A 13,210-nucleotide genomic window follows, 5' to 3' on the forward strand; every position below is an offset into this window, starting at 1 on the left:
AGACAGACAGACAGACAGAACTAGAGAATATAAAATATTTCTCTAATCTTCAAATTTAGATTTATGTAGAAAATCCCACAATCTCATTCCTAAAGTCTTGGGAGCCAGGTGTGTTATGGAATGTCAAATTTTTTAGATTTTAGAAAAGTAATAAGGTGTATAAACCATATATTAGTCTTTTTCAGTGGGATCTCAGGCAGCATCCATAATGAAACTGTATATTTTGATGCTCAACACAATGAAGCAGTTAAGTATAAATACCCATACAAGTGGGCTAAATAAAAATAATAAATGGCCATATATCAATTCAAATCAGGTTTTGCTTCCAGATGAATTTGGACCATCGACTTGTACTATTTCATCTTTAAGTGAGATATTCAAATTCAGTTACAGAGGGAAAATAAAGTTAATAGTAGAACAGCATCCTAACATTTTATATAAATGAAAAATAAAATGAACTTTAATAATTACTTATCAACAAATCTTAAGCTATAGTTATATAAAACTAAATGAAAATGAATCAGAGTTACTTAATGGAAGGGCTAACTTCCTTGAAAGTTAAGTTAGTTCCTGAATTATTGCAATGTAACAAGGTAAAATAAATACAATTAATCAGAATGTACCAGGTGATAGAGTGACAATACACTGGTCATTTTTAAAATCTGCAAAAGCATTATAAAAAATTGAATAAATCAATATACAGCTTAAACACAGGGGAGATATGAGTCAGCATCTGTAATATACTTCACAGCTGTATTAATAAACAATTAAAAAATCTTTTAAATCTCAAAACAGTTCTTTAAATTCTCTAAAATTTTGAATCTGAGCCCATTGCTTAGATAAATTCAAAGAGAACAATTATTTTCATCAGTAAACTCTCCAAATATTTATTTCCCAAGAACACTTTACCTTGATTTAAAGGTGCTAAGGCATTTGAGGAGCAACATTAAATCCAGTAACAGTATTTTAAGGAAAAGTTAGACCAAAAATGAAAAAAGATTAAATTTAGTTCTCTATTAAATATGTCAGTACAGACATTATAGCATAATAAAAAGTCAGATATTAGTACAACAAATCAAACTGCTATGACTTCATGCCACATCATTTTATTTCTAAATTAGTTTAGTCATATCCTTCAAGAAGAGCTCCTCCTAAGTTAGCATGAAGTTCAGCACTGCCTACAGATTTCTGTCTGTGTAAATTGTAACAGCCATGCATATTTATTAGGATGTAATTTCATCTCTGGATTTCAGTGACACTGATAAACCACTCAAGCTTCACTCTTGGTTTTTAATGACACCAGAAGAAGTTGATGGAATTACAGCTTTATATGTGCCATTGAAAGTCTTATTTCTTATCACAGAATAATAAGGCTGAAATCCTTAAAGGGCATCATTCTTACTATCTCACCAAGGAAAGATGGATGTTTAGTTTATTTTTAAAATCCCATAACTTGTCTTCAGAAATCCATTCTAACTCTCAGACCACAGTCATCTCTTTAGTTATTTCACACACATACCCCGTCTCTTTCCACCCCACTTCCATCCCCCCTCTCTCTCACCACTGTTAATACTGTAAATTTATTTGAGAAAAAATGTACTTGCATTCAAATAATTTTTCATACTTTATGAATCCAAATACTTCATAAAAAAAGGAAAACTGATTAAAATAATGGGAAATGGATAAAATTTTCTCAACCCACTGGTACACATACACTTCTTTAGCTCTCTTCTCTATTCTGAAAACACATGTCAATATGATTGCGAACTAGTCACTATAAGGTACTTAACAAAGCGGAGGTGCCCCAACCTCTTTAAAATACTTATCTTTTTTGGTTGAGACATTAAAAGCTTCTGTTTTAAAGGACTACAGGTCAAAAGAAAATCTGTAAAGCAATACAAGTTTTTAACCAGTTAGTTAACTTAATTTCCTGCACTGGCATTTAACCGAGTAGTTGAGAATGAGGTTTCCTGCCCGAAATCCACCTCAGAGAAAGATGAGCTAACCTGGTCTGAAAGCTAGTTTAAGAAAATCAAGTTCAAGAAAAGTGGGAAACAAAACTAGCATCTTTTGGCTTTATTTGGTTTTAAGATAATGTAATCAATGATGAGACAGTACAAAAAAAGGCATTTTATATTGACAAAAAAACCTAGCTAGTTGATTTATTTACCTTACATTCAATCTCTGCTTGTCTGCGCTTTGCCTCGCTTAATTGAGTAAGCAGTCCTTTGTTCTGCGCAGAAAGATACTGCACCTTTTCCTGTAGACTGATCACCTCTTGTTCTGCTCTTCGAAGATGGTTACTGTTGATCTGGTTCTAATAATTAAAAATATAAATACTCAGATTATATAGAGAAAAGGCCTGAAAAAAATTTCTATTTCTACCTACCCATTTCATGCCTATACAACATTATAAAAATTGCTGTTATTATTAGTTATAGGTCAGTTTTATTCAACAAATAGTTAAAGACTTAAAAAAAATTATAAAGTTGCTTTTAAAATCAAATCACCCAAAAGAATACAAAAGGTCTATATCAGAAACTCCCATTATAGTTCAATTTACCATTTATACAATAAATATCTGTAAACTATAAGAGTGCTTACATAAAACTTAAAAGTATTAAATCTCTGAAATAAGCAATGTGGTACAAAGTGGGCAGATACAGGAAGATGATGAATTTAGCTCCTCTTTCCAATTCCCAAAATAAAGCACAGATTGACTAAAGGTACCATCACCATTTACTGATGTCAGGAAATGTTTCATGTACATATCTACATTCCTCCAATGCACAGCAGAGTCTATTTTTATGGAGCATGGACTGATTTTGAATTCTGGCTTGTTATTGGGTGATTAAGCAAATTAGTTAATATCTCTGAGTATTTATTTCCTCATTTGAAAAATGTATAAAAAATACTACTTATTTCTCATTTGGTGGTCTTCAGAATTAAATAATACACGTAACAAGCTTAATGTATAGTAAGAACTCAATAAATGCTAGCTGCTTAGTGTATTATAAGGCATACTAAATAAAACACATACACATATTCCCTGAAATGACTGACTTGAGGTCAGTCTATATTACTCTTTTCTTTTTCATTTTTTAATCAATGAATACTGTCTGTCTACAAAATTAAGAGCACCTTAGTACTGTACTCAAAATGTCTACGAGTCTTTCTACTGTCTTGCCTCCTACCACTAAAACAAATAATTACACTTCAGAGGTACATACCTTAAATATAAGCTGCAAAGAATTCCCACAGATAAAACTCCTTCCTGCACCCCTGAATACAATTCCATGATCCAAAATCACAAAACAATCATACATAAACAAAACCCAAGAAATGACTACGAGTGAGGAACAGGAGACCAAAAGAGAGCAAGAATAGATTTGTAAGAACTCTAGATAATAAAATCACAGAGACTTAAGATAAGTTTATGTTTAAAATTATTAGACATAAACAGAGGATCCAGGGATACAATGTAGCCTGATCGAGACTATATCAGAACAATAGGGCAGAGGTGTTCTCTGTCCCTCCAACTTCCTGTAACAGGTAACAGTGGAATACTGCTGGAGACCGAACCTCTTTGAAGTGTTGTACAAAGGAAAGACCTGCAGACATTGAGAAAACCCTTTGGCAAACCAGCCCCCAATCTAAAAATAAGATACTGCTAGAGGAATTTGAAGCCTGTGGTACAATGAGGTAACCACAGAAACGACAAACCTCAAACCCAGCTCAGCTCCTGACCATATTAACTCAAATCCCCCACATTAACATGCTAGCAGAAGAAAAGGTGTGCCCATTTCCAGGCATAAAAAATATTTATCTTAGTTTACTGTCCTACACAAGATATCCAGTTTTCACAAAAAAATTACAAAGCATAGGAAAAGGTAAGAAAAACAAAACACTGCACCAAGAGACAAAGCAATCAACAGAACGAGCCTCATATATGACAGATGTTGAAATTATCTGATAGGGAATTTAAAATAACTGTGATTAATATGCTAAAAGCTCTAAGGAAAAGGTGAAAAACATGCAAGATTAGATAGGTAATAATATCAGCAGAGAAATGAAAACTATAAGAATAGAAGTGTTAGAAATGATCAACACAGTAATTGATGTGAAGAATACCATTAATAGTTCACCAGACAATCCACCAAGTAGAAGAAAGAATCAGTAACTTAATTATCAGTTGACAAAAATATTTCAGGCAATAGAAACTGAAATACAAAGAGAAAAAAATAATGAGCAGAGGGTAGGGGAGTACAGAGCATCCAAGAGTTGCTGGACATTAAACAATCAAACGTACATGTAACTGAAATCCTCAAAAAAGACAGTTTGAAACAAAAGAAATATTTGGAGAAATAAGGATCAAAAGTTTTCTAAATTTCATGGCAGACACAAATCCCCAGGTCCAAGAAGCTCAGAGGAAAAAAAAACAAAAACAAAAACACTCAAGTCATATCATATTTCCTTAAAGATACTATCCATTCCATCTAACTTTTCAAATTTCAAATTTATCACTTAAAGTTGTTCCAAGAATATTTTTTTAAAGTATTTTCACTGGATCTCTATTTATGTCCCTTTTTATTCCTAAGAGAATTTCTTTGCATCTTCTTTATTTTCTTGAAGTCTTGTAGAAATTTGCTTTATTTTACCAAACCAGACTCAAGAAGACACAGGAAACTTGAAAAGATTTATACCTCTTGAACAATTAGGACCAATAGTTACTATTCTCACAAAAGAAGACTGTTTAAAGAAATAAATTGCAGTATATATTCATGCGATGAGTAATTCCAATCTCACAATAAAATTTCTGAGAACAGAAAAAGATAAAATACAACCCAACTCATTCACTAAGCTTACTATAACCTTGGTACTAAAGCCAGGTAAGAATCTCCCCAAGAAGGAAAGTTATAGTACAATCTAACTTAAGTACGAAAAATCTGAAGTATTAAAAACCTGAATCCAGCAATGGGAATGTGTTGTATATGTCTCTGTGTATGTGTTCTATGTCACAAATTTGTTTGCTTTTTAGCACTTTAATAACTGTACCTCAATATAACTGTTCTCCTTTGCAATCTTATGTATTTCATTTTTAAATTAAATTTATTGGGGTGACATTAGTTAATAAAATTATATAGGTTTCAAGTGTACAATTCAATAATACATCATCTGTATATTGCATTATGTGTTCACTGCCCAAAGTCAAATCTTCTGTCACCATACATTTGACCCTTTTCCCTCTGGTAACCACTAAACTGTTGTCTGTGTCTATGAGTTTTTGTTTATTTGTTTGCCTTGTTTGTTTGTTGCTTTCAGTTTTATATTCCCACATATGAGTGAAATCATATGGTTCTCAACTTTTGCTGTTGAGAATGGCAGTATTTCATCTTCTAAGGCTTAGTAATAGTTCATTGTATATATGTACCACATCTTCTTTATCCCATTATTTATCGAAGAACACTTCGTTTATTTCCATGTCTTGGCCACTATGAATAATGCCGCATATATCTTTACTGATAAGTGTTTTCAAATACATTGGGTAGATACCCCGAAGAGAGATTGCTGGTTAATATGGTAATTCTATTATTTTTTTGAGGAACCTCCATACTGTTTTCCGTAGTGGCTGTAACCAATTTACCTTCCCACCAGCAGTGTATGAGGGTTCCTTTTTCTCCCACAACCTCTCCAACACTTGTTATTGCCTTGGTGATAACAGCCATTCTTACAGATGTAAGTTGGTATCTCACAGTGGTTTTGATTTCATTTCCCTAATAGCTAATGAAGCTGAGCATCTTTTCATATGCCTGCTGGCTGTCTGTATGTCTTTTTAGAAGAAGTGTATTTTAATTTATGCATTAAAAACATTACTTTGAGAAGGGGTAAAAACATTATTTTGAGAAGGGGTCCACAGGCTACAGACTGCCAAAGGGGTTCTTGGCACAGAAAAATTTTTTTTAAAAAAAACCTGTACTGAAGAAACTCTTAGAAACATACTAAAGGAACCAAGTGCAAGAATACTCAGAGCAGCACTATTTATAATAGCAAATATTGGTACAAAGAGGAATGCGGCTCAATAAACTGAAGTATACTCCCTAGGTGGACTTTTCTACAAGTCACTAAAAATGAAGGAACTGGAGTGTATGTATTCAAGGACACATCTTAATCTATGTGTTGGATACATGGGTGTTTGATATATAAAACTCTTTTGATGACTAATATAGCATTACCATTACACAACACTGTTTTTAGTTATTTTTCTATTTTGCAATGAGAAAACTTCATGGATCATCCTCAGTTCAAGCACTGGCACTTAGGAACAATTCTTTTTCCAGCAAAATCCATCCAAAATCACACTCATTAGGCACAATTCAAAATACAAATTCCTCAGAAAGCCTTCCCCTAAACCACCTCATTGGAATTAACTTTTTCCTCCTAGTCCTCATAGTAATTTCTAACTCTCTAATTACTAGATTTCTGAATTATATATTTTCTAGTTTATCAATATAACTGACATACAGCACTGCATAAGTCTAAGGTGTACAGTATAATGATATGACTTACATATATTGTAAAATGCTTATCACAATAAATTTAGTCAACGTCCATCAACTCATATGGTGAATTATATTTAATATAGTTTATGAATAGCCTGATTCCTCAACTATAAGATTTTTGAAGGTTGGACAGTACTTTGTATTCACAAGTTCTCAAAATCACGTTTGTTGATTTGATTCATTCACCTACACCCACTCTGAAATAAATCCTGAACGTGGCTTAAAAGCCATGTTTGCATCTTTAATATCTATACTGAGATAAAATTTGATTATAAAAATAAAACTTCCCATTATAAAAGCTAGATTTCTACTTGTCATTATCTTACTATTATTTTTAATTATTAGAAAATAACTTTGAACAACATAAAACAAAGTATTTCTATTCTAAAGTATTTACATATTCATTTTATCACGTTTAAGTTGGAATGATCGGTTTTTGCATGTAGGTATACAGAACGATACATGAGTTAACTATGCCCCCTACTGACTGAATAAGTATTGTGAAAATGAACTAACATTACAGAGAAGGGAGAAAACAGTCTACACAAATGTATAATAACCAAATGTACCAAATGTACTGTTATACTGCAAACGGATTTCATATAAAGGACTTTTAAGATCTTAAATCAAGTATATTTAAGAGGGTTTATTAGGGATAGGGGAACTTGAGAAGAAGGAAGTATAATTTTGGAATTGACTGCTCAGTCACCACATTACACAACTTTAGGAAGCATCGTTCACATTATATTCTACATCAGTGATTCTCAAGTGGGGCAATTTTGCCCCTCCCAAGGGACATCTGGTAATGTGTGGAGACACTTTTGGTCATCACAACGTGGGGTAGGGAAAAGGGAGACACATGGTGCTACTGGCATCTAGTAGGTAGAGACCAGAGATGCTGCTAAAAATCTTAAAATGCAAAGGCCAGTCCCTACAATAGAGATTTATCTGGTCCAAAATGTCAACAGTGTTTAGGTGGAGGAATTTTGCTATATAAGAATATTCTCTCCCAAATTGTACAACAGGCAACAAAGTTAAATGGAGTTTTGTGACTTGCCTACATTTTGTTGAATGGGTCAAAGACATTAAATATCTGATATCAAAGAACACAAATTTTAGCCCTTTTTATTTGGGCTAGAAAACTGCAATCTAGACAGTTTCATATATACACCTTTTAGCTCTAGTCTAGGGATGATACATCTGTGCATAAACATTTGGTCTGCTCAAGGTATTTTTAAAGTTATTGGGCTTTCTATCATACCTGTGTTTCCATTTCCATCATCCTTTGTTTTATTTCTCTTATTTCTGCCTGTGTTTCAGCTTCTCTAAGACGAATGGTCATCAGTTCATCTTGTAACTCATTCACAGCATTTTTCTTAGGTGGATCTTTCCATCTCCCAGAAGTACGAGCTAAGTGGCGCTAAAACAAAAAATTATATTGCAACAAATATTGTCAGTATCAAAATAAGAACTAACATTACTGAGCAATTATTTCAGGCCCAGGACTATGAGAGGTTTTCACATTATTTTTAATAAAGTCGTAAGGAAACGGAAAAAATGGAACTATTCATGAATTAAGGAGGCAATATTAGAAATTAAGAGTAGTCTCAAAATATCTGCGATGAAGGTTCAGTTTTGTTTCTTTTTAATTTCCACTTTAGTGCTGCCTGTAATTTATATCCTAGTGTTGGTCATCAGTTACTTTTGGGGGAAAAAAAAGCCACAGCAATGTCAAGAACTAATTTCAGTCTTTGCTAGACCGATCACCTACCCCAAATCCACACCGAGATCATTATGCCATGTAGTTTTTGTTTTCTTCCCTCTCTCTCTTCTGTCTTATAGATTCTGGTTGTTTGTTCTCTGCCTCGTATGTAAGTAAATTTGTTGGCATATAACTAGCAAAATGTCTGATTTATTTTATGAGATAATTAGTTTTCAAAACAAATTACAAAGTTATAGAAAAATTTATATTAGTGTTAGCCTTCTGATATTTCACATTGAAAAACAGATATCAAAAAAAGAAATATATACTATATACAAGATTATTTTCTTATAGTTTTTTAGAAAAAGTTATATAAATTACAATGGTATAACAACAACAAAAAATATAACTTGATCTCTGTTTTATCTTTCCTTTAATTATAAGAGTTAAACAAGGTAGAAACAGCTTAAAGGTACTTTCAATTTATAAACACTCTCAATTTTGTACATTAAACGGGTTTTCTCATTTTAAATTTATATCCTAGTGTTGGTCATCAGTTACTTCAAACTCATACAAACTGGATATTCAGGTTTGACACTCTTTTTAAAAATCACATAAAATATATTGATATACCTGCCAGTGTTCCTCTAAATCCCTGACTTGTTGTCTAAGTTCTTTCAAACCCATAATAGCTTCTGCTTCTCTCAGTTTCACGGCAATGAGTTCTTCTTGAAGCCTTGCAATGTTATTCTCATCAGGAAAGGAGTTGTTTCTCTAAAGCAAGAGAAAATTTAATTTGGGATTTTAAAATTTAAACAATGAAATACAGCATATATAAATAAGAGTTATTTTGTTCTATATGTAATTATACTTAATTTTATACAGTTTTATTGAGATATAATTCACAAACCATAAAACTTACCCTTTTAATGTACACTAGTCAGTGGTTTTTGAGGTTTTTCACAGGGTTGCGCAACCATCATCACAATTTAATTTCAGAATATTTTAATACCCCCAAAAGAAACCCTATTGCCATTACTAGTCACTCAACATTTACCCTTCTCTCAGCCCCTGGACACTCCTAATTTACTTTCCATCTCTATGGAGTTGCCTATTCTGGACATTTCATATAAATGGAATCATACAATACATGGTCTTTTATGATTAGCTTCTTTCACTTAGCATGCTTTCAAGGTTCATCCCTTTTGATAGCAAATAACATTCCATTATACAGATATACCACATTTTATTTATTATCAGTTGACAGAAATTTGGGTTGTTTCTACTTTTTGGTTATTATGAATAATGCTGCTATGAATATTTGAGTAAAAGTTTTTGTGTAGACATATGTTTTTAATTCTCTTGAGTCTATACCAAGGAGAACTGCTGAATCAGATGGCAATTCTCATTTAACTTTTAAGATACTGTCAAACTTTTCCAAAGCAGCTGTACTCTTCTACATGCCCCCCAGGAATGTGTGAGGGTAATTGTACTTTATTTTGAGAATACAGAAGGTCTATTTGTTTAAAAGAATACTAAATCAGTGTTATAGAGCAACAGGATTAAAAATGTTTTTCAACATGCAATAAACTTACTAACCTCTGAATAGGACTCCAAATGAAACATAAACATCATTTACATTTTTAAAATTTATGGAAAAGAATGGTCTAAAATCTGTTTTCTTGTATTTTCTCATCATGTCGCTTTGGAAAGGGGTATAAAATCTCAGTATATTAGTCAATATTTATATCAATAGTCATTAAATTAATACCAAGATGATCTAAATATTTGTTTCAAGGGTATAAGATTAGATTACTCTCCTACCATACTGAAAGACTCACCTTAGGATATAGGGTAGTCCTGTATTAAACTGCTCTGGGGAGTGACCAAGAGATCCTAAATTAGGCCCCAGTTCAAAAAAAAAAAAAAAAATGTTCCTTAGATAAACAGATACTACTGAAATATGAAGGTCTGAATCTATGAAATTTTCTATCTATAAAATAATTCATGGTGGACATGAAAATTTTAGCCAACAGAGATGATGGAATAAAGGATATTCTTGCCAACTACACATTTTTATGATGGACTTTATTTTCTCAATTGAAAACAAGAAATTGACTGCATCTGCATAAAAAGAGAATCCTGCATGAAGAAATTAACCATAGATAGCATGAAACCTTTCAATTTCCTTTCTACTCTATACCATGAATACCAACAAAGCTACTTAAGAAATCCATTTTAAATTGGACCCAAGGGCATTTCTTTGTACTAAATATTCAAAATGGAGAGATCCAGATTCCTATCTAAATCACAGAGCCCAGAATACTCCTAAGTTAGAGACCAAATTTTCTGTATGCATTTCTCACAGCATTTTTGTAGGCTTTTTTTTGGACAAATAGAATAAATTTTCCAAAAATAATATAAAAATAGCAAGCAGATTTCTAGCGAAATTATTCCACTACTGATAAGAGTTGCGCCCTGTTCTATTTCATTAAGAAATAGTTAAGAATAACTTGTGTCTGTCATGTCCATTATTTATGAATCTTTGATTCAATAGCTAGATACTACCCATCGGTAAAAGGAACAAACTCAACATAGAGCCTAAGCCCTCAATGATTTTATAGATGAGAAAACAGATTCAGAGTTGATCCAGAACAGACTCTCAAGTCTGACCGTTACAAGAAACCTAAAAATGTTTCTATTTCTACTACTTATTCAATCCTTAAAGTTCTTTAGTGACCTTGAAAAGAGGTAAATTAGCTTCTGTAAAATACCTCAGGCTAAGATCTTCCTGTATATCCTGAGGTGGCTTATTGTGCCATGGAAAGTCGCAAGTTACACTCACATGAAATTTTCCCTGAAATGTTTATGTATTATATCTGACTTCTTACAGATGAAGATATTACAATAGTTAATTTCTATTCCCTAAGCGTCTCTTTTCCGACATTTAAATATTATTTAATTTCTATCCCCTAAGCGTCTCTTTTCCGACATTTAAATATTATTTATCCTGGTTGTTTTCCTCTAAAAGAATTCTAACCTCCATTTTACCCTAAAATACAGGACTCGAAGTAGTATGGCAACAGCAAAGAACAATTAGGAATATTCTGTTTCCCTTTCCTCTTAGTAACTAATATGTAAGGTTTCTAATGTGTAAAAACACAAAGTCCAATTTAACTGCTCAGTAAGTACTTAACAAATATCTACCACATATTTCCTCTAATTTGGGAGTAACGGCATTTATGTTGTTCTCACCTTTTCTATATCCAGGACCTTATCTTGCATCTCCTTTAGTGCACACTGAGACTCAGCTTCACTCAAACGAGCTTGGACCAATTCCTTCTCTAACTGTAGCACAAAGTCTTCACTGTAGTTGGAACTGCATTTATGCTACAAATTACAGACATATACTGAAACTTCACAAAGTATGAACATGTATATACAATTAAAATAAATGCAATTATACAATACAGTTAAGGGCAACCAAATAGTGAAAGTTTTATTTACCCAATGTTTTCAGCATAGCTCCTCCAATTAACTTTCCGATGAATAAAAAAGTCCACATTTGGCATATAAAGATGATCACATTATTAGGTATTGGTAACTAGTTATTACACTAAATAAATGTAATTTATAGAAGATATATATCTCTTATCTTTCTATCCATCCAGATACTAAGAATTTGTTCTGACTCTTTAGACCTGTACTGCACAACAGCATAGCCACTGGCCACATGTTGCTACCAAGCACTTGAAATGTGACTAGGCCAAACTGAGAAAGGTTTTAAGTGCAAATACAAACTGGATTTTGAAAATATGAAATACAAAAGGCAAACTATCTCATTAATAATTTTTATATTGATTACCTGTTCAAATAATATTTTGAATACACTGAATTAAACAGTACTATCATAGACTACAAAAGACAGGTATGCATTTACTGAAAATTCTATTTTAATCTAATAGAAATAAAAGCAAGGGATCCACAATGTGAACCATCCTAAATTCCAGGCAGAACAAAAATGTATTTTCTTATAGAAATATAGATCTCTATAAAGATATGCATGAAAATGATTGCTGGAAGCAGAGAAAACTGCAGATGCTGCATAAAGAAATTAACCATGAAAGAATGAAATCTTTCCATTTCCTTTCCTACTCTATAATGTGAATTCAATGCAGCCACTTAAGAAATTTCTTTTTAAACCAGTTTCTATACAGAAGTTGTTCTTTAAAAGCAAAAAGATATCAATTCACCACTATAAAAAACTTCCTAAAATAATCTATCACTTCACATTTAATTCATGTAGCAAAGTGGCAACTCAAAATTCCAAAGTAGAGTCATAGGGAGCAATCCCCTACTGAAGTAGCATGAGTAAAGAATTTCTTTTACTCTTCAATATATTAGGAACAAAATAGATGTCAAACTAGAATTCTATTAAAAAACCATTAAGTGCTTAATTAAAATATAATTGTCCTAGTTACCCAAAAAAGATGTCATTTTTTTAAATGAACAGTTTACTTAGTAAACAAATGACTTTTTAATTCAATGTATTACACATTATTTCTCCTAGTAATTTTCTGATACTATTAAACCAATATTTCAATACAAGAAGTACATCTGCAACAGGTATATTGCTTTGGCAAAGACTTACCTTACCAAATAGGGAGAAATCACTCTTTTGGAATGACCATATCCAAACTGCAGGTATTGTAATTTTTGTTTAAATGAATCATAGTTATTTTTGAATAATACTAGGTTTTTGTTTGTTTGTTTGTTTTGTTGCCCTAATCTAAATACCTGACAACTGTAGTTCAGGTTTGTTTGCCAAGACTCTATATTAGGAGATCCCCAGGAATACATTAAACCCAAATGGCCCATATAAGAATAGACTCATTGATCTGGGATAAACCAATTGATCCAACTAAGCACAAAAAACTGTACTAATAGT

The 13,210-nt window shown here is 32.2% G+C and overlaps 1 protein-coding gene across 7 annotated transcripts in view; it reads right to left on the bottom strand.

The window, feature by feature from the left end:
- EVI5 (ecotropic viral integration site 5) overlaps positions 1-13,210 on the bottom strand; it is a 184,071-nt gene that overhangs the window by 62,966 nt on the left and 107,895 nt on the right. For all 7 annotated transcript variants that reach the window (XM_011355654.2, XM_011355655.2, XM_011355657.2 and 4 more), the window contains 4 exons: positions 11,518-11,652; positions 8,896-9,036; positions 7,822-7,980; positions 2,171-2,317 (listed from right to left, as the gene is read on the bottom strand). In XM_011355654.2, coding sequence (XP_011353956.1) covers positions 2,171-2,317; positions 7,822-7,980; positions 8,896-9,036; positions 11,518-11,652 — 582 coding nt within the window. The remainder of the gene's footprint in view (positions 1-2,170; positions 2,318-7,821; positions 7,981-8,895; positions 9,037-11,517; positions 11,653-13,210) is intronic.

The sequence above is a fragment of the Pteropus vampyrus genome, unplaced genomic scaffold, assembly GCF_000151845.1.
Source record: "Pteropus vampyrus isolate Shadow unplaced genomic scaffold, Pvam_2.0 Scaffold22, whole genome shotgun sequence".
Taxonomy (NCBI): Eukaryota; Metazoa; Chordata; class Mammalia; order Chiroptera; family Pteropodidae; genus Pteropus; species Pteropus vampyrus.